Raw genomic sequence first — 20,382 nt, forward strand, 5'->3', positions numbered from 1 at the left:
CAAAGGCTTCTTTAGGAAGATAAATGTACATATCTACGTAACAGATTTTGTATTATATCGCGAGCACGAATCGGTAATATCCCACCTTCACCATTCTAGTGGTCGGTTTTGCAGTAGCTTCAATGATCCGTAGTATCGCCTATAACATTAGAGAAATCCAAAACGACTACGACCTGCCCTGCTTGCCCATCATTGAGTTTGGAAAAAAGTACGAACGAGTAGAAATAACTTTTTGATATTTTGATATTAATATTTGTTTTTTCTACTTCTAAAGCACTCGTTTACTTAACCACCTGCCCAATGGAAGACAGTTTGCACGGTCTCATTACATAAATAACAAAGTCACTTCCCTGTGCTCCCCCAAGTATTGGTGCGATAAGAAGTGGGTGTGCTAGTTGAACTCCCCAAAAAAAAACGAGAAGAGCCCCCCAAGTGGGAAGAAACGATCCATCTTAATTAGTACGGGGTTTCAACGACGACCGAATGAACTAGCTGGTCCATTCTACGAGGTCGAGGTCGAGGTCGAGATCGATATTCTTTTGGCCAACACAGAATTGTTAGACAATATTCACATTGCTGTCGTCTGTCTCTTTTTGATTACTCGAGAGAAAATTTACATTGAAAAGCGATTGCGCCTAGAAAGCCATTAGCCATCAACCAATCCCCCGTTCCCCAACTTGCTCACTGTCGAACCGAAAGCTCAAGTCCTGCTTGTGAACTTTCCGACCTTGATTACTACGACAGATCTCGCCAAATGGAGTGATATAGGTGATCAACACAACTCGCACTCTCATCTGATCAGATTTCAATAGTCCGCGCACGGCGCATATACCGTTCTCATCTCACCAGGACCCCTCAGTTTGCGATCATTTATTGTACAACCACAACGCATTTGTGCACAAAATTGGCGGAATTTATTGATTGATCATAATCGCAATCATGGACACTTCTGGGGTTTGGGATGCTCAGGATCCTACTTTATCCGTTCCTTCGCAAGATGACTTTCAACAATTCCTTGACTTGAACATGCACAACATGGCCGATACCCTTCAGTTCGACTTCAATTTCAACCAGCACCAATCGCAAAGTCAACAGATGTTACATCAAGATGGGATGAATTCAATGAATTCGGGGATGAGTGGCAACCATCAGATGGGGCATGATGGAACGATGCAAGAACATATGCCTTCGATGACTACCGCTTCTACCCATCCGGCCATACTCGGAACTCCTATCGTACAACCACATACTTCTACAGAGAGTTTGACAGACCTGGACGCGCAAATCCAATATTTACAACAGCAGAAGCGTGAGCATCAGCTACGGCAATCACAGGAACAACAGCGGAACTTTTATGCCCAGAGTAGAATTATTCCACCCACACCGAATAGTATAGAAATGCATGGTGTCAATCAACATTTCTATACTCCAGCAGAGCATCTGCCATCTGTATATGAGCCCTATCGCCTGAGGGAGCAAGAGGTTAGTCAAATTGGTTATACTTTCGCGTACTTATTTAATGGTTCCACAATTCAATAAGCATATAAGAATGAGATGCTAATAAAACTAATTAGATGGCATTTACTCCGCTCGTGTCACCAGCTGTTACTCCCCTAGAAACTCAATTCAATATCCCTGATTATACCGTCCCCGGAGCTTATTTTAGTCCTTTGAGCTCCCCAGCTTTACACGCCCAAAATGACCATCAAGTTATGTTCGACCATCGTCATTCGGGGTCAAATGATTCTTCAATTGACATGAATGGCGATTCACATTCTGCGTCAGTGAGCTCTATAATTCCGGCTCGGAAGCCTACCCGAAAGTCTGTTGCACCAAAGCCTCGGGTGAACACTCGTGTAGTTCGGCAATCGCCAATTGTCAAGCCAAGTCGGGGTAGGAAAAGCTTAAGTATGAGTGCTCAGGCGCTAGGAGAAATTATTGAGCCATTGAGTTCGCAAATGTCTCATTCTAAAGGAACTGGATCAACGAACTCAGCAGCAAGCACCGACCATTCTGAAAATGGCTCTATATCTCCTGAACACCTATCGGATATGGCGCCTCCACCGTTACCGAGCTCGGCTGGAAGATCACCCTATGTCGTAGCACAAAAGGACAATGCCAAGAATAAGTGGATTCCCCTTGGATCACCAGCTACGCCAGCTTCGCTGATGAGAATCACAAAATCGCCTACTGCTATTGAGTCGGGACTGAGCCAGGAAATGGAACTTGATGATCCTGTTTTGGACGGGTTCGCGTTGCCAGAAGCTGCCAATACCACTATAAAACCTACATTGTCTCGTATCGATACACAATCCGATGGACAAATGACACCAACGTTGAGCTCAACAGGATCCAAAACTCCTGGATTCAAACCTCTGTCGTCGCCAGTAGTCGCACTTCCTGGAGCAGCATCATCTTCCAGTCAAAGTCCCCAGATAGATGCCATGAATAGTGCAAAGAGTGCCACACGCAAGACGCCACAAATGCTAGCACGAGGTGCTAAGAAGAGGGCAAGCAATTCCGTCCTTGCTTCACCGGCTCTTCTTCCCAAGATATCACCTAGCATCAAACCATTACTCCCTGGTGGTTCATCCATGCACGACGACGCCACTGCCTCCCTTCTACTTGCGTCGAAGTCAAACTATCAAAACATACTTGAAGGAACTCATCTTCCTGGCGTTTCGTATCCTTCGGAACTATCCACTAATTTAACATCGAAACGTACTTCTCATAAACTCGCCGAACAAGGAAGACGAAACCGGATCAATTTAGCACTTACAACATTACATGATATGATACCATCCGAATATTACCCTCGAGGAAAACCCAAAGATGCTACGGGAGACAAGAGTGGAAGTGGTGATGGTGGTGAGAACGAGTCCGCAAGTTCTAAGGGTGGGCAGAGTGCAAATAGTAAAGCTGCTACAGTCGAAGTCGCCATTGAGTATATCAGTCACTTGGAAAAGGTTTTGGCTGAGGCCAACAAAAGAGCAGAGGAAGCGGAACAGAAACTTGTGGAGAAAGAAATTTTATAATAATGGGTTTGGAGTAGTTGTTTCTCAGTAGCAGTTTTTTTCTGGGAGGCAAAATTACAGGTTCATGGATTGTTGAGCGGAGTTATTGATACCTGGATACGAAGCTTCTGATTTCACGGCTGAATATGTTCCAGTGCATTCTAGGCGTCGAGGTTTCTTCTGGGAATGACTGGGTCTGGGGTACATAAAAGTTTAATTGCGAGACAACAATATTGGGGGAAATCGGCGGGAAAGCTACGTGATATAGGTCTATCACTTAGCGTTTTCCATATGGTGCATTTGATACACATCAATACGATCAGACGCTAGATGACAGTTACCTGTGTTATATTCTCGGCTGTGAGGTTGTGATAATGGGTGGAGTGAGTAATGGGTAATTGTAGATATATATTTAATTTTTATAGAATAAAGGTATCTTCTTGAACACAATCATGATGTTTTGCTGCTTTGTTGAGATTTTGAAAAAGGGTCTGGGTATAAGAAGAGACTTGTGGTTTGGTAGGCTGTCTGTGGTGTAGGGTTTCATGGTTTCGTTGGATGGGTAGAAATTGAATACTCGCTACTTTTGATGTGAATGAAGGGGCCCATGTAGGTAATTTGCTTGAATGTTTATTTTGCTATATATGACAAGAGAGTGGTAGCAGCACCTGCTTCGATATCTCTCGAGCATGTATGTATAGACATATGTATTAATTTAAGATCCACATGATGTATGTCCCCCATGATTTTGATTGTACACCCTTGACAAAATCACATCGTCAGAAATAGCTGCATTGAATTCGTCCTGTCGTGGAACAAATCAATGGATGAATATCCGGCGCATGTGCATTAACTAAGTGCTTGAGACGCGATTTTCGAGCCACTGAAGGATATGTCGACTCTCCTCTTCTTCTTACTCTCCATTCTCCATTCTTTAGTTTCCTTCCCCTTTTGTCACTCTGCATCTTGTCTTCCTGGAACACCATCTGGGAACTACCAAGTCATGAAGAGAAGGGATCTGAGATATCTGTGTATGCGATTGAACTCGCGACCCATCAAGAATCAACTTGTGCCTTGGACTCCCCACTCTCCAGAACATCGACGTCTAATTCCTCCATGACGCCCAAGACGACGGATACGCTCTCCATGAACCCGTTGACGGCCACGCGCAATATGCGGTTGGTGGTTGCGCGGTAGGAGGTGCGGAGGATGGATTTGGGTGCCGAGGAGGAGTCTGGAGATGGGGACACGAGGGAGAAGGTGCGGCGCACGAGGGGAGAGAGCTCGGCGTCGACGGAGAGGGCTGAGAGGGCGGCGGATGCGAGACGGGGGGTCAGGAGGGGAATGTCGAGGGTTCTGTTTGTGGGAGGGATTAGGGTTGTGGGGTTTTGGGGGAGGGGGAGATGGGAGATGGGAGATGGGATTGAGAAGGAGGGGGGTAACTTACAGTGTACAGGGGAATTCTAGTTCGGTGGTCATGGTTGTTGTTGTTGATGTTTGATGTTTGAGGTGAAATTGGTGGATGGTATATTGTCGATTGTGTATGAATGGGGGGGGGGGTCAAAAAGTGCTGCGTATAGCATTGGTTATTAATTTGGAGGGGAATGGAGGTTTAAGTGCAAGGATTAGGTAGTTTATCAAGTTCAAGTAGTAAAGTAACCGAGTGACAGAATTATTGAGATATCCTGTATGTATGTACCTGTATGAAACACTTAAGAATCAATATCAATATTAGTATAATTAGTATTAGGATTAAATCTATATATCATTCTTAGGATTTGAGGGTTTTAAAATGTTCAATATGAGAGACTGAGATAGAGATTGAGATATACAGTTGGGTCATTTCAAGGAAATCAAAATGTCTAGAGGAATTTGTTTTGATTTTTTTAGCATAGACCCTGTTCTTTTTGGATGATGTGTTTTGGCGGTGGTAGGGACGGGATAGGAAAAGGAGGGATGAGAGATAGCAGGGATGTGGAAAAGTTTGGAGGGGAGGTTGGTTTGAACTTTTGAAGAGAGGGAAGTTTGTTTCCTTGATACGTGATGTGAGTACTGGTATGTCACGCGATGTTGAGAAAAATGAAGGGGAAAGCAAAAACGCCTATCTGGTTTTGTAGAGAAAGGCTTGAGATTGAGACAAATAGATTCTTCAATGGTTGATTCTGTTTAGGTGTCTGATAGATAGGTATATCTAGAGAGAGAGAGAGAGGTAGGTCAGTAGATAAGTAGTAGAATGTGGTATTAGATCAGATCAAATCCAATCATAACCCTCGGGAAAAAAAAAGAAAGCGAAGATATACTCGGTACCTGACAAGCGATTCATGTTTACCAGCCATATAATAAACAAAACAAATTATTTATTTACATGCGTTCTGGCCCTTATATCCACCTATCCATATATCCATCCATCCCATCATCATAATAATAATAAGTTGTTTTGGAATCCTGACCACCCACCAACCTCCAACCCTGTTCATGTTGCTGGTCAATCCTCGTTGCCCGGTCAGAATAATTACTATAAACAGACTAGTAAATTGTTATTGATCATTAACATTCACCATACATACAAATCCATAAGAATTCCTAACAATTATTTTGGAAATCCTTCTTCTACTTAAACTTTTCCCTTCGAATTGTCATTGAGATTTCTGATTTCCTTCGTCTTTTTTTATGAATAGGAAAGATCTCTTTGATTTATTCCGTCGTCGTTAAAAAAATCTTATACACATCAGCTCTTGCGCGGGAGTGTTTACTTGTTTTTATTGGGGAAGTCAACAACAACAATATAAACTTTGCGCCTATCGTACCAAGTACCATCTCACCATCTCACCATCTTAATCTCGAGTATTCACCACCACCATCGCACTTGCCTACGATACCAACATTCCTCTCCTTACTTTGTATCTACACACTCGAGCTTCGCGACTGCCAGAATAGCTTGGTGCCTTTGCGTGCCTGATTCCACGATGCCTCCTTCCTCTCAATTGAAGTACGGGCAAATCATCGAGTACATCCCAGGTATGTTACTTTATCTACAATATCATCAAAACATCATTCACTGTGCGACTCGACCCATTGAATATCTTCGGCTCAGTATCATTATATTATTGATATCATGCATCCAATGGACTACAATTCTATGCTCGAGTGGGCAACATTGCTACCCAATGATAAATATACTGGCGCCCGCGCAAAGAAGGGTCCAAAAGAAGCTCGAGAAGAGGATAGACCGTTCCACTGGCTAACATACACAGACCGATTGTATTTGGCATCTTACACTACACCTCCCTCACCCGATACTCTCTTCCCGTACCCTGAGCAACAGAGCTCTCGACGATCTCCGACAAAGCGGTCAGCCAGAGCTGCAGATGGTCCTTCGGTCGTTTCAGACAAGAGAGAAGCACCTCATTATTTCTCCGTCGACGATACCCTCCTCTACAATGCCTTTCACCATGACTTTGGACCATTACACATTGGACATCTCTACAGGTTCGCGGTGCAATTCCACGACATCCTTGGCGCCCCAGAAAATAAGAACAAACCTGTCGTGTTTTGGAGTAAAGCGGATGCGCGTAGTAAGCTACTGTTTCATAAAAGTTTGCTGGTTGAAAAAAACTAATCGAGTGACTTAGGTCGAGCCAACGCTGCATGCCTCCTAGCCACGTATATGGTCTTGATCCAATCATGGGCACCACATCTCGCGCTTGCGCCAATCGCTCAAGCAGACCCGCCTTTGATGCCTTTCCGCGATGCAGGATACAGTCAAGCAGATTATGGCATTACAGTTCAAGACGTTGTGTATGGTGTCTGGCGCGCAAAGGAACAAGGGTTCTGCGCTTTGCCGCAATTCGATCTCGAGGAGTATGAAAGATATGAGCGCGTGGACCAGGGTGATTTCAATTGGTTGACCCCCGACTTCCTTGCATTTGCTTCCCCACAACATCACCCAGTGCAACCAATACTTCCTTCTTCTCCACTGTATGCGAGTTTGCCAACAACATTGGAAGACGTGGATACCCACCCAACTTTACCCACACCTTTCAAAAATGTTCTGAAGCATTTCACATCACGAAACATTGGCTTAGTGGTTCGTTTGAACTCGGAGTTATACTCTCCATCTTTTTTCACGGCGCTGGGTATTGAACATTTGGACATGATCTTTGATGATGGCACGTGTCCACCACTTAGCGTTGTCCGAAAGTTCATTACTTTGGCACATGAGATGATTACTGTTCAGAAGAGGGGTATTGCTGTGCATTGCAAAGCTGGACTTGGACGAACTGGATGTTTGATTGGAGCATATTTGATCTACCGGTACGGATTCACTGCCAACGAGATCATTGCGTACATGCGCTTCATGAGACCGGGAATGGTGGTTGGTCCTCAACAGCATTGGCTTCATCTCAACCAAGGAACTTTTCGAGAGTGGTGGATTGAAGAGCAATTTGAGATCAGAATGAAGGAGAAGCTCGCCAATATGGCTCCAGTCACCCCAAGAAAGGGACACTTCACAACTAAGAGTCAAGTCGTTACTCCTCCAAATGGCAACCAAAGAACTCCACTTGGTGAAGTAGACAACGAGAGAAGTCATAGCATTGGAGCTCAGGAGGATTACTTGCCGGCACCAACTCCAGGTCAACCAAGAAAGACAGGCAGAGCTGATCGACACCACCCATATGGGCGTCATGCTTCGGCGTACTCCGAAGATGATAGCACACATCGTGAAACGGAAGTCATCTCAATTCATCGGTCATCGACTGATACCACTGAATCTGAAGAGGAATGGCAACTCCGCATGCGTACCCGTAAATCATCTAGATCTCCAGCCCGAAGCGAGAGGTCAGGGAGATCTATAAGTCAGACCACCACGACAATCTACACATCCATCGATGACAGTAGCTATGACGTTGAGAACATTGGTGTAGGAGCTAGACCTAAGACACCATCCACCGTCAAATCCGGCAGTGGCTCACTTGGAAAGGTTCGCGGCAGCCCTAAGCGTAGTGGTGACAGTCTCCGGAATAAAGAAACTTCTGGAGCAGTTCGCAAAACTAGTGGGAGAGTTGGCAGTGTCAGCACTCGCAAAGTCTCCGGCTTGTAAATGATTCACGATATCAAAATCAATTCCTGTACTGTATAGTACCTTCGGCATGCATTTTAGAATTCTGGCGTCTATGTTGTCGTTGCAGCATATATGAAGCAAATGCGGAAAGGGTGTGTGGCGTTATCAAATTAAACTTTGTCATTTGCTAGTGCAGATGTTGAGCATAGTGTCAGGCTTGTTTGGTCTCTTTTTGGCATTTACAACTGCTTGTTTTGTCTATTGGATGGAGTTATATTCGAGGTTTTGTTCATCTTTTCCCACGTCTATCTTGGACTTTAATGGCGAGGGTGACAATGGGTTGGATGGGTATATTGAAAGTGGCGCGTGGTGAGGGGTAACGTGGGAGCTGGTGGGGAAAGGGTGGCTTTTCTAGAAATCTCTTGCTTTAGGATTGGGTCTGGGTTTGGGGTTTGGAGTGGCATCTGTCTATTAGCTGTCTTGATTGGTTGTTTGTTCTTATTACAAAGCTATTACGAGATCATGAGAGTTGAGAATGGTATGGTTCTGTCTATGCCTGATTATATGTAGGTAGCCCGGGCTACTTGCTATATAACATACATACGTACGTTAGTACTACACATGGTAGAATTAAATTCAATCATTATGAAGAACACAACTATGATTGAGTGATTAAGTGGGTGAGTGTTCAATGTGTAATCCGTGAGATGATGTTAAGTGAACTGGTGGGGGTTGTCTTGACTTGATTTATATCGATGACAGATTGTCAAGCACCTTTGCTGAGAATATTGTACGTCTTGGTACATCCTTTATTAGGTTTAGGTCAAGAGATTACTCTTTCTGTCCAATAAGTCCAAGTAGACGTACTGGCTTCTTAGCATTTTAGATTAGCTTTTTTGTCAAAAAAGAGGAGATGCTGACTAGTTTTATCGGCTGATGGTGTATATTCATCTGGGAGTTGGATGAATGAGTAAGAGGTGGGTGTGAAGCTGCGGCGTTGGATCTTTTGATTCGATGTCTTGGAATGGTGGATTTGAATGGTGGGTCATTAATGGTTGATAGTTGGTAGTGTTTTGGGAAGAAGGAGATTGAGTGGGTGGGTGGATGGATGTTATTGTATTGTATGATTTGAAATGGTTTGAAATGGTTTGAAATGAAGTGGAGCTTCTAGTGAAGGGACCAGGGAGTCGGGAGGGTGTGTGGTTGTTGCAGTGTTGTGGTGTTGAGGTGTTGGGAAGGGGCCGACGGATTTGGGGGAGAAGGGGAAGGAGAGGAAGATATATTGTGATGATATTTATTATCTTGAATTGTGGATATATATAGTAGGGTGCTGGATTTCGAGGCGTTGTGATTTTGTATGTTTGTATGTTTGGTGTGTGGTGTGCGGTGTGTGGTGCACTGACTTGTATATTGTATATTGTATCGAAGTTAGATATGCGAAGGGGGTATCAATATCGATATCGAGACCACTTCAACACTTCATGCGTTGTTTCATGTTGCGCAACTGTAAATACCTACCTGACTGGGAATAAAGCCACTCCATGTGATGGCGTTCGAGAGTATGCGGGTCGGATGGCTAGGCCAGTGCGATCGGATTCTTTTAGGAGCTGGATGGAGCTTGGAAGGAGCTTCTGGATCTCTCTCCTTCTCTCTCTTTTTTATTAATCTTTTTCTGGGGTCGAGATTATTGGTTGATCGTTTAGATGGGGATTTGTTCATCCTTTTTTGGTTCTCTTTTTTGATACTTAATTGGCTCCTCGAAACTTATTTGGCTCTATCTCATCAAGCATCGTTACACTGCATACTCCCAATTCCTCGCATCTTGAGCTACCAACTTCTCTCTATCTCCAAACTCAGCCCACGAACGCTCTCCCTCCCTCCATCAAATATGCCATCCACTCCATCCACATCCCAATACGATACCATCGGCTCTCGCTACACTACGATCAAAAAGCAACAAGGCTCCTCTCTTGAGCTCGCAGCTATTCAGACACATAGTGGAGATATCACCGGTCTCCACATCCTTGACCTTGCGGGCTGGATAATACAGCATACGCAAACGCTCGTGGAATGGGGCGCAGATCGAGTAGTGGGTTTTGATTGATATTTCCCCGACGATGATACAATACGCGTGTTCAATGCGGAGCAGGAGACGGGAATGCAGATGCGGATGCGAATAACGGGCACCCGGAAATTGATTTCTACGTCGCTGATTGTAGCACACTGTTAGAGAACCTGGAGGGAAATTCCATCTCCTGCTCGCGGTGTGGGTTCTCAATTATGCGTCTGAGACGTGAACTCGTGGGTATGTGACGTGATATCTTCGCGTTTCTGGTGTCGGGTGGGAGGTGGGGAGTGTGTGAATATTATACCGAATTGTGAGAGTTTGCGTGTGGGGGTGGGGGAGTCGAGACATGGTGTTGCGAGGAGTATCTTGGGTAGGGTGGATGGGAGTGCGAAAGTTCGGGGTTCTGTTCGTGCGCGGGATGGGGAAGAGAAGAGAGAATTACTGGTTGTCTTTGAGGCGTATATGTGGGAGAGGGAATTGTATGAGGAGTATGCGAGGGAAGCGGGGATGAGGGAGCTGGAGTGAGTGGGGTTTGTGGATGCTTTGGTGGAGGGGATGTATCTTAGGGAAGTTTTGAAGATGCCGCATTTTCAGTGCTTTGTTGCTTTGAGAGCTGGAGAATAGGAGGGTTGGATTGGGTGGTTGGGTGGTTTGTAATGAGAGGAGTGGGAGGATTAGTGATATGATAAGGGCTGAGTAAACAAGGGAGATTGGAGCAATGAAGCGAGTGCTAGTTATACATTTGCCCAGAAGACTCTAGCTTAATGACATGAGGAACTTTTGATTTATACTCTGAGTGGATAAATACAATTTCTCTTATTCTATTAATCCAAAATCATTAACCAACTTCGTCTTGTGCGATCAGCTGCACCCTCAGACTTTCAGATCCATACTTGAATATACATTAAATTGGAAGTCGCCCATCGAATATTATGACATCCTAAGAGACAAATAAACTCGCAATTGTTAGAACCATTTGAAGATTCCATGCATGGATATATAATCTCATGAGAAATATTCGACAAAGAGACCAAGGCTACAATTACTTGTTTCCTGGCCAAACCCTTCAGCCAACTGGCTCACTATCTATCATATATATTGTATATCATGTCACCAGACGAGTTTGCTGGAGATACCGATCTTCAGGCAATAAATTACTCCATCTTTCGCTTAGCTTCCCTTTATGTACTAATTCCCCCATTCATCTCCAGTATCTTTTCTTCGGCGAGCTTAGTGGCACTGAGAACTCTGCTTTTTCTGACCCCTTTATTGGCTTATATACTGAAGCTACATGATACGTCTCAGGAATTTTGAAGATATTGATGACTCGTTCAAAAGTGTACCATTGAGTGAGGATTGCCAAAATCGTCGCGAAATTCAGAGGGAATCTATCCAAACTTGGAGTTCTGGCGGTATTAGATGTGGAGAATCGAGTGTGCGCCAGTCAGTGTTTGAGAGGTTGTAGACAATTTGAGGTAAGAACAAGGTAGTCGTGTGGAAGGAGACGATTGAAAGGCTTCTCAACCCAAAATCCACCGCTCGCTTGATTAGACCGTCACCATATCATAGCCTCACAGTTAATGGAATTACGATAACAATGTATCTCTTCCCTCAATTACTCTCACGTCTCATCAACACCCCAGGCTTGGAGTAGAGTTGGCTCCAATACAGCTCTATAAGCGACCAAGGCTGATACAACAGCCAGTCGTTTTTGTAATTTATTAAATCCTTCCTGATCATTTGCTGATAGATGTTCCTGTAAATAATCCTGCGCAGCCATTCGATAACTGCGTCCATTTGGTGCTCTACAATTCACATGAGCTCCGTGCTGAAGTAGAATGGCAACACAGTCACAATAACCTTTGCGTATCGCGTGGTATAATGCAGTGTGGCCATCTCGATCCTTCTGAAAGACATTAGCACCCCTCTGGCAAAGTAATTCGACGACTGCTTTGGTGGCGGATTCATTTGTGGGAGATGTAGATTCGATGATGGCTGCGAGAAGCGGTGTTCTACCGGCTTGATCATAATGATTGATGTCTGCTCCGAAAAATATGTACTGCTTTAGCTTATCGAGGATTCTTTCGGTATCTTCCAGAGTACAAGTTCTGGGTGGTAGGACCAAGCAATGGAGAGCATTACTACCCGTACTATCCTCGGTATTTGGAACAGAATCCGCCACATCAGGGTTGGAATTTCTAAGAACCGCAATACGGTTTTGTGTCTCCTCAATAGAGTTACCAGGGATTTCAGTTTGTGTAATGAATCGATTGGCGATATTTTCGTAGACTACTATAGCTTGAGCGTAGCCGACATGGCCATATGATGCATAAGGATTTTGAGCTTCAGCAACGTTTCGAATATGTTGTGCTGCTGTCAGACCTTGATTGTCCCGAAGCGAAAATTGTATTGCTCTTTCGGGTCGGTAAAAATCCACTAGGTCATGGTACACGTGGGGCAGTATTGGATTTCGAAGAAGACCATGAAGAACCGTTCGACCATTATGATCACGTTGCTCCAGTAAACCAGTATCTTTGAACATCGTAAGAAAGTTGATCAAATCATCACTAAAACGGCTGGCGTCCAAAACATGTAAGAAGCTCTGGCCAATAGTGTTCAATCGTCCTGGGTCAATGCCTGACGTAATCATGTATTCAAGGACATCCTTTCGCCCAGCTGCTGCAACATAGTGGAGTGGAGTATTTCCTGCCCCATCAATCTTGTCTTTGCTGAAGACATGTCCTAGTATTGTGAGAATTTGATGGTCAGGTAAATCGATCATGCAGAGGCAAACAGCATGGACTTGAGTAACCCCACATTCGCATACAGTTCTCTTGCCGAGTGCAATATCCATGTGATCGTTCCTGCAAGGAATCGTGTGTAGTATAGATGATCGACGTGGAGAATCTAGCTTCTGTCGTAGAAGAGAGTTCATTTCATTCGATGGAATCATGGAGTTAGCGTCGAAGAGTTGGTAATAAGCTTGATCCGGACTATCAGGTCTAGGGTCAACCATGTCAAATTCTCCATCAACAGAGGCCTCCTGTTCCTCTTGTATGCTGTCATCTACTTCTTGATACCCTAAGAGTTTCTCTACCACTTCCATCGAGTAATAGCCAGAATCGGCATCAGATGTGACAGACGAGATTGGTGGTGCAGTTAACACACTGGGGTTGATATATTTGGGGGATACATCGTTATTGTTTTGAGTTTCGGCCCAGCCAATGACTTCCTGTGAGATGAATGAACTTGCCGAAGAAGGCAAGCCAGGGTCCATTGGAATTTGCCCATTGGTGACTTCGTCAAAATTTCTCGGCGAAACACTATCCAATTGGAAAGTATGGTCCAGAATTGTAGAGCCTTGTGGCATAACGGATTTCGACGCTTTGTGGTCAAGTGGTTCTATGACATCGGTTATTGTCTTTCCTTTAGTCGTGCCAAGAGTTGGAGAATCTTCAAATCCAAATGGTGTGTTGAATACATTGAGGTGGATATGACTGGGAACAGCAACTGTTTCTAAATTCGATAGGTCAGATACTACCGAGAGATCATTCCGAAGGTCAAGTTGAAATTTTCTCTCCCAAGCTGCTGCTTTCTCTCGTAGTCGACTCAAAAATATCTGTCTGGAATGTGGATTAAGAGGGTAGCCCCATGCCTCTAATCTATTGTCACAAGTTCGAGGTCTGTTAAAGTATATATTAACTAATTATCGTGTGAGACCTAAATTATTGTACTTACGATTGACTTGAGAACCGGTAGCCTGTCGCAACGATCTCTCGTAATATGCCTGCGGAGCTGTAATTTCGCATGTAAAAGAAGAAGATATCGCGTTTGTGTGCTTCCCATTCGCGATGCTTCCGAACCTCAGAGAGTTTCAAGAGTTTTCCGTGGATGGTGTTTGGTTTGCTGATACGTTTTCGCTCTTCGCGTTCCTCGTAACATGCTTGTAGAAACTCTTGTCCGTCAATGGTTTGTAAAAAGGCAAAACAGCGCTCGCACTCCTCTGCCGAGATATCGGACGAGTCGGCATTGGGGGTAGCCATGCTGACTCAATGGGTCCCTTGAACCCCTCCGAAGTATAAGGAAATCAAAAGGTCATAAGACTGCCATAAGAAATCAGAATTTTGTGGTACCAGTCGTGTTCGCAATGTTCGACAACAAGCTAACCAAATTTCTTATGAAAGAGAGTGGTCTAGTCGCAAGTAGCTCATGGAATATACATAAATGGAAAGTATCACCAAAGATTTCCCAGTTGCCCCTATAAACCAATGACTTATCGAGAGAATTCACGCTGGATTGAAAATCCTACCATGAACATTGAGTCGCAGAAGGAGAGGAGTATTACCACCAAGCCTTATGAGTGACAAGGCTGGACTCGAATTCCATCCAAACCTCCCCGAGCTTTGGTAATGATTACAGAGTACATAGGATGTACTCGAAAATTTAAGATATATACAATGAAATCGACCCCGTTTGCGACGGCAAAATGTCAATGGAGTATGGAGAACGAATGCTCAGATAGCAGCAGCACAATGAGAAAGATGATAAGGGGTGATGAGCATTTCAAAATATTGCGAATGCACTACTACATGATAGACAGGCATGTCAATCCTGTTCCAACGAACTTGTAGTGGCATTGGCCTTGGCTAAGGCTCATTCAGCCAATGAGTTGTATTCAGGCGAATTGCGAACTTGCGAGCAGGGGGTTTAGAGAGCCGCAAGCTGAGCTCCTTGATCTATCATGTACTCAGACTCCTTGGTGATTACATAATATCGATAGCCGCTTTGGCCTTGATTTCGAGGTATTAACTCATGACTTAATTGTGGCTTAATAAGCAGGTGGGGTAAATCATAAGACTGACCTCGACCTCATAATGCTGTGGCTTTAACACAGAAGGAACCTTGGAAGCCAGAAATAAGCGTTGACAATTACCTACTCTGTAGGTAGGTACGCTCCACCTTCAACCTTATTAATCACAAGTGGAAACCTTGGAAGCTCCATTTGAGAGATACTTCAACTTAGTGTGGAGCATTTACAGTACCCAGCCACTAAGTGGTCTTGTCTATGGATTGAGCACGGCGCAATGACAGTCTGTGGCAACGTTGAAATAGTTATTTAGGAATCAAAATCCTCTCGTAAAACAATTTCGATAACTTGCTCGACCACTTGAACACCATGATGTGTGCCTAAACCTTATGTTATGGCGGCGTCAGTTAACAGCCGCGATAATCCAATTCATAGTCAACCGATGAAGCGCAAGAGAGCTCGGGCTTCAAGAGTACGTTCTGGATGTAAAACGTGGTCGGTTCCGTTCTCTTCCGGATTCATTCCAATCAATTTATTCGCCGAGATCCGTGACTAACATCTAATCTAACAGCAAGTGAGTAATCCGAAGGATTTGGACATGCTCTCAGGGACTCTGACATTGTCTGTCCATCAAGAACAGGCATCTCAAATGCGACGAAGCGAAGCCGACATGCCACCGTTGCTGTCAAGACCGGGTCAAATGCGATGGCTATGACCTCATGCGCGAGACGAGTGTGCCCCATCATGAAGGGCATCCAGAGTATAACACAATTCAACTTGTTCAGCCCCAACAGTCACTGCTCACAGATACGAACAACCAAGATCTGTATTTCAATCATGCTGTTCAATATACGATTCAGGATCTGTCCGATTCAACGACAAGGACAAGTTTTTGGGTCGACTTCCTCCCTCTGTCATTATCGCAGATTGCAGCAACACGCTATGCCTTGATAGCATTAGCAGCTGCTCATATTGACTTTCTAACACAAAGAACAGCCAATTGCAGCGCTGCAACTGCAACAAAGCACGAAAGATCTGTTATACTGCACTATAATATGGCAATTCGGCATTTGCAACCTCTTTTGTCCAAGGCGACACCTGAGGATGCTGAGGCCGCTCTAGCTTGTTGTATCTTGTTTATATGCCTTGAAAATGTTCGAGGACGATATGCTGAGTCACTTAAGCACTTAGAATCGGGAGTTGGCTTGCTCGTGTCTTTGTTGGTTCCCGAAACGAAGCGTCGCTCTTTAACATCCCGAAAAGGTCGTCTTCCAGTGGCGTTGCACCAAGAAATATCATCTACAGGTCAAAACAAGCGTAATATAGACCAAATCGCTGTGTTATTTTCCCGCCTTAGTCTGGAGACGCATCTTCTCACAGACAGTGAAGTGGTTCCGCTCATAAACATCTCACGTGCAACTCCGGACCTCGGCAAAGTCGAGCTACAGTCACTTACACCTATAATGACATTGGATGCTGCTAGAGACGAGCTTCATTCGTTTGAGATTGCTCATGATATGTTTTATCAACAAGCGTATAGTAACATTAAAAGCAGGCCGTCTCATGGCGATATACGACCTAATCAGCCGCCTGAGTACTTCTTGAATATGTTTGGCTGGGATGAAAAGGTTGCTTATCAACAGATATACCAGCAATTTTGGCAATGGAGCGCCCGTCTTGATCAGTATATCTTCGAACGCGCTTCTCTTCCAAGATCATCTAAGGATTTATCCGACGCGTCCAAGATACGTCTTTTGCAAAAGACATGGACTGCTATGTTAGACAAAGAGCCGTGGACATTCAGCGGCCAAGACTTTCCTGCAATCGATGTCTTGGATGAGTTCCTACCTGAAGTCGACTCGATCATCAAATTGAGGGGTCCTTCCTCACGGCCTCTCATTACGTTTGGCGCCGATGTTTTACCCTATGTAACGATTGCTGGATATTTAACGGGTGATTTGGGATTGCTGCAGCGAATTATCAGCGCTCTTAAGCTGCTTGATACGAGGGAAGGATTTTGGGATAGCAAGGATATTGCTGAGATTTTTGAGGCCTCTATCATAGCACATGCGGATCTTGGATTGGACACCAGACAGAATAGTAAGGGCATTCTTCACATGGCCAAGATTCTTTCGGAGATGAATATCCAATGTATTTCGCCAAACAACTCGATTGCTTCACTAGCTAGAAACATCGAACCATAAAGGTAACTTCTACAACAAGGATACAAATATATAATGATAAAAGAATAAAAGATTTGAAGTTGACATAAGTTCATGGTTCGTGATGCCTACCTCCACTCCCCTATACCATGTCGTCCAAGGTGTATTCAATACAATGAGAACCATTGAAAATTGTATGGAAAGATGATGTAAGTCACCAGTGATGCCACCAAAAGAAACACAACTGAAAAAGCTCCCTGCTGTGATTTGGCTGCAGTGCTTTCAAAATTTGACCTATTCTTTGTTGTTAAAGGGTTGTCGAAAGCGGTAGTAAGCTCTGACTAATCACCACTTTCTTTTGAGATAGAAGTCGTGGTGAACCAAGATTACTTCATAGAACGTCTTGTCATGGTTGTGAGTAGGAAGGACCTATTTAGAAATTACTTGCATCTACAATATTCATTGATTTCCAGACCTGCTTTGTGATTGGTGCATCCGTAGATTTCTCAGAACGGTTAAGCCTGCACGTGGCTCAGTCCCTATAAGTGGAGTTCCGAGATATCGGCATTAGCATCGGTATTGGCATCGGCTAAAACTACTTAAACTCCACCTCAAGTCAAACCTTCTGCTTCTCATTGGTGCCGTCGTAGATTTACTAAAATGGTTACTGTGAAATTCCACCTTATGTCGTGCAGAGGCTTGGACAATGATTGGGAACGCTTCTCGCCAGGAGTCATCTTCTTGCTTTAGTGGGCAATGCAAGGTACATTCAATTAATCATTGATACTGGGCATGCATAGATCAGATGAGTGCTAGCAATTGCTGTTTACTGGTTTTGATTTGATTTGTTCTGTTGCTTCTAGGCTGGAAAATTTCGAAGCCAGATGGAAGAGAGGCAAAAAAGGACAGTTTGACGTACTGCAAAGTCGTAGATTATCATTTGTCCTTGCGCCCTTTCATGTTGTATATGCGACAATGTAGGAGGGCACCTAGACTCTTGGAAATATGGTAGAATTATGAAGCTGGCTCAAGTACCACAACTCGGAACTCCTTTCTTTAGTCACTATGTTGTAAAGTTCGGCATCGAGGGGTACTTCACTTGGCGCATGAAAATTGCTCTCTAATTCAAGGCGGTAACGGTTAGCCTTTTTCTCGTCAAGGGCTCCCCATTACCTCTTGGTACTCCCTATTTGTGCAATTTATGGCGCCGGTGTAACCTCTAGTGTTTTCCGCAAGCCGCAATGCATTGTCTCTTGGCATATGCCCAAAATATACATTTAAAGCTCGATTGCAAAACACGATGGAATAGCTAGAATAGCTTATATACAGAAACCCACCAAAAACTCGTATGTTATTAGGCAATACGAATATAAAAGAGAGGAAGGGAGTAATATATAATTTGAGAAATAAATCGGGCATTCTCAGAATCTCTCTTTCTGCAATTCTGTCAAATTCCTGCTTTTTTGGTTCAAACATGAGTTTAAGCACTATCAGGCTCGACCCTTGGGGCGATCTCACTCTTCGAATCGGCCCAGACGGCGCAACAGACGGCTACATTGTCTATCCGAGAACACTAGCCCGTGCTTCCCCAGTATTCGAGCGTATGCTGTATGGCGGGCTTGCGGAACGGGAGCCCAGCACAAGAGCAGCTGTCGGTGAATGGATCGTACGACTACCAGAAGACAATTCCAAAACCATGGGCCTTTTCCTTTCGATAATACATGGCAATTACGATGAGACTTTACAGGACCTTTCTCTTGATGAGATCTATCACTTAACCGCCGTAGTGCACTATTATGATGCAACCAAAGTACTTCGGCCATGGGCAGAAATCTGGATCAACCATGTCGCCAGTTTGGTTGAAGATGTTAACACACCGATGCTGAGGGTGCTGTGGATTGCGTGGGAACTGGGTAGTGTATCGCTATTCCGGATCGTATCGCGTCACATCTTGCTGGAGTTCGACACTGCAGACTTTGACGATGCATTATCCTGTAGCAACACGCAAACACCTCCTGGTGTACTAGGTACGTCTTAAAGAATTCCCATTGATGCCAGTGTGAAGAACCAAAGTACTGATCCATTGGCAAGAACATATTCACTCTGTTCGAGAAAATGTACTGTGCTCGTTGCTACAGCCATTCAAGGACTTGATTCGCCACCTACTAGTTGAGAATGAGAAGCCACGATGGTGTCGACACGCTGTTTGGATGGGACCGCATAGGTGCGAATCGATAATCCTCGGGTCGCTTACATGGTGCCTCTGTAAATCAAAACTCTGGCCACTACCAGAAGCACCTGATATCTATGAGAGTATTGCAGCAACTTATACACGCTTGTCAGGCCTCATAATACACGATTTGGGGAAATTTGATAAGAAAGAAGATCATAGTATCTGCAATCCGTCAGGAATGATCAATTTGCATATGAAAACAGCCCTTACTAGTCTTACCCTCCCATTGACTGGAAGGCAGATAGAGTACATGAGGAAACAAAAACACATACTTGACATGAAGGTTGGTTGTTTCAAGCCACTCTTGAGTGATAAGTCTGCAGCATAAATCCCCTACAATAGTTAGTTATAGAGATCAGATCCAATCAAGAGCATATTATCAAAAGAAGATTTTTTAAGCCCACTTGAATCTACATCTACCAGAAAGTGATAGTCTACGCTGTTACGCTAATTGGCCTGATATACTTCTCTTGCTAGCTACTTACCAAGGCTTTAAAACATAACTTGCGCTTATCCCAAATCGCTTAGCTTTTCGTCCCTGTCAAAATAAGGGCTATACATTTCCCCTGACTCCACACTCTTTTCTTAGCCCAGCTAAACTTGCGGCAGCTCCACCTAGTCCACATAGCACCACTATGCAATGTAGTAACAATATTGAGGTAGGCTCTAGCCAGGGCCCCTTGCTTACATATTTCGTGACTACCGCATCTACCAGAAAGCTTTAAAAATGTGCATTAATGGGTCTTCCTAAGAAGCCTTTAATATGCCGAAGCTATCTAAGCCTCAATGCTTTCATGAATTGTCTTAAACACAAACTGATGCGATACGAGTGAATGTGCAAACGTGAGTGCGCTAGCGCACGAGCGTATTGCATATAGATACCTATCGTAACTCTGAACCTAGAAAAAACACACAATATCAGTCAATGCATCAAACACATTATGAAGACATCATAATCACCACCGAGGTGATATCAACAAAAACGCATCCTAAAGGGGTCAGCTTCACTGTTTAGCTGTCGAGACTTGCAAAGGAC

At 44.2% G+C, this 20,382-nt stretch overlaps 6 protein-coding genes across 6 annotated transcripts; 4 read left to right on the forward strand and 2 right to left on the reverse strand.

The window, feature by feature from the left end:
- Positions 1–939: 939 nt before the first annotated feature.
- Positions 940–3,035, forward strand: EAE97_007628 (uncharacterized protein; the record flags this gene model as incomplete). The annotated part of the gene is made up of 2 exons (XM_038878142.1): positions 940–1,482; positions 1,575–3,035. 2 exons carry the CDS (start codon positions 940–942, stop codon positions 3,033–3,035), a joined length of 2,004 nt encoding a protein of 667 aa, XP_038730980.1.
- Positions 3,036–4,069: 1,034 nt separating this feature from the next.
- EAE97_007629 (uncharacterized protein) lies at positions 4,070–4,493 on the reverse strand (the record flags this gene model as incomplete). The annotated part of the gene is made up of 2 exons (XM_038878143.1): positions 4,070–4,370; positions 4,462–4,493. The coding sequence occupies 2 exons, from the start codon at positions 4,491–4,493 to the stop codon at positions 4,070–4,072; spliced, it is 333 nt and encodes a 110-aa protein (XP_038730981.1).
- Positions 4,494–6,138: 1,645 nt separating this feature from the next.
- On the forward strand, positions 6,139–8,115 carry EAE97_007630 (uncharacterized protein; the record flags this gene model as incomplete). Its single annotated transcript, XM_038878144.1, has 2 exons — positions 6,139–6,589; positions 6,647–8,115. 2 exons carry the CDS (start codon positions 6,139–6,141, stop codon positions 8,113–8,115), a joined length of 1,920 nt encoding a protein of 639 aa, XP_038730982.1.
- A 2,799-nt stretch (positions 8,116–10,914) lies between these two features.
- On the reverse strand, positions 10,915–14,838 carry EAE97_007631 (uncharacterized protein). Its single transcript, XM_038878145.1, has 3 exons — positions 14,383–14,838; positions 13,883–14,247; positions 10,915–13,827 (listed from the first exon to the last, which is right to left on the reverse strand). The coding sequence occupies exons 2-3, from the start codon at positions 14,185–14,187 to the stop codon at positions 11,766–11,768; spliced, it is 2,367 nt and encodes a 788-aa protein (XP_038730983.1). The 5' UTR covers positions 14,188–14,247; positions 14,383–14,838; the 3' UTR covers positions 10,915–11,765.
- A 555-nt stretch (positions 14,839–15,393) lies between these two features.
- On the forward strand, positions 15,394–17,155 carry EAE97_007632 (uncharacterized protein; the record flags this gene model as incomplete). The annotated part of the gene is made up of 3 exons (XM_038878146.1): positions 15,394–15,423; positions 15,523–15,646; positions 15,702–17,155. 3 exons carry the CDS (start codon positions 15,394–15,396, stop codon positions 17,153–17,155), a joined length of 1,608 nt encoding a protein of 535 aa, XP_038730984.1.
- A 1,432-nt stretch (positions 17,156–18,587) lies between these two features.
- Positions 18,588–19,674, forward strand: EAE97_007633 (uncharacterized protein; the record flags this gene model as incomplete). The annotated part of the gene is made up of 2 exons (XM_038878147.1): positions 18,588–19,140; positions 19,205–19,674. 2 exons carry the CDS (start codon positions 18,588–18,590, stop codon positions 19,672–19,674), a joined length of 1,023 nt encoding a protein of 340 aa, XP_038730985.1.
- Positions 19,675–20,382: the final 708 nt, after the last annotated feature.

Source organism: Botrytis byssoidea, assembly GCF_014898295.1.
Source record: "Botrytis byssoidea strain MUCL 94 chromosome Unknown BBYS_015, whole genome shotgun sequence".
In the NCBI taxonomy this organism is placed as follows: Eukaryota; Fungi; Ascomycota; class Leotiomycetes; order Helotiales; family Sclerotiniaceae; genus Botrytis; species Botrytis byssoidea.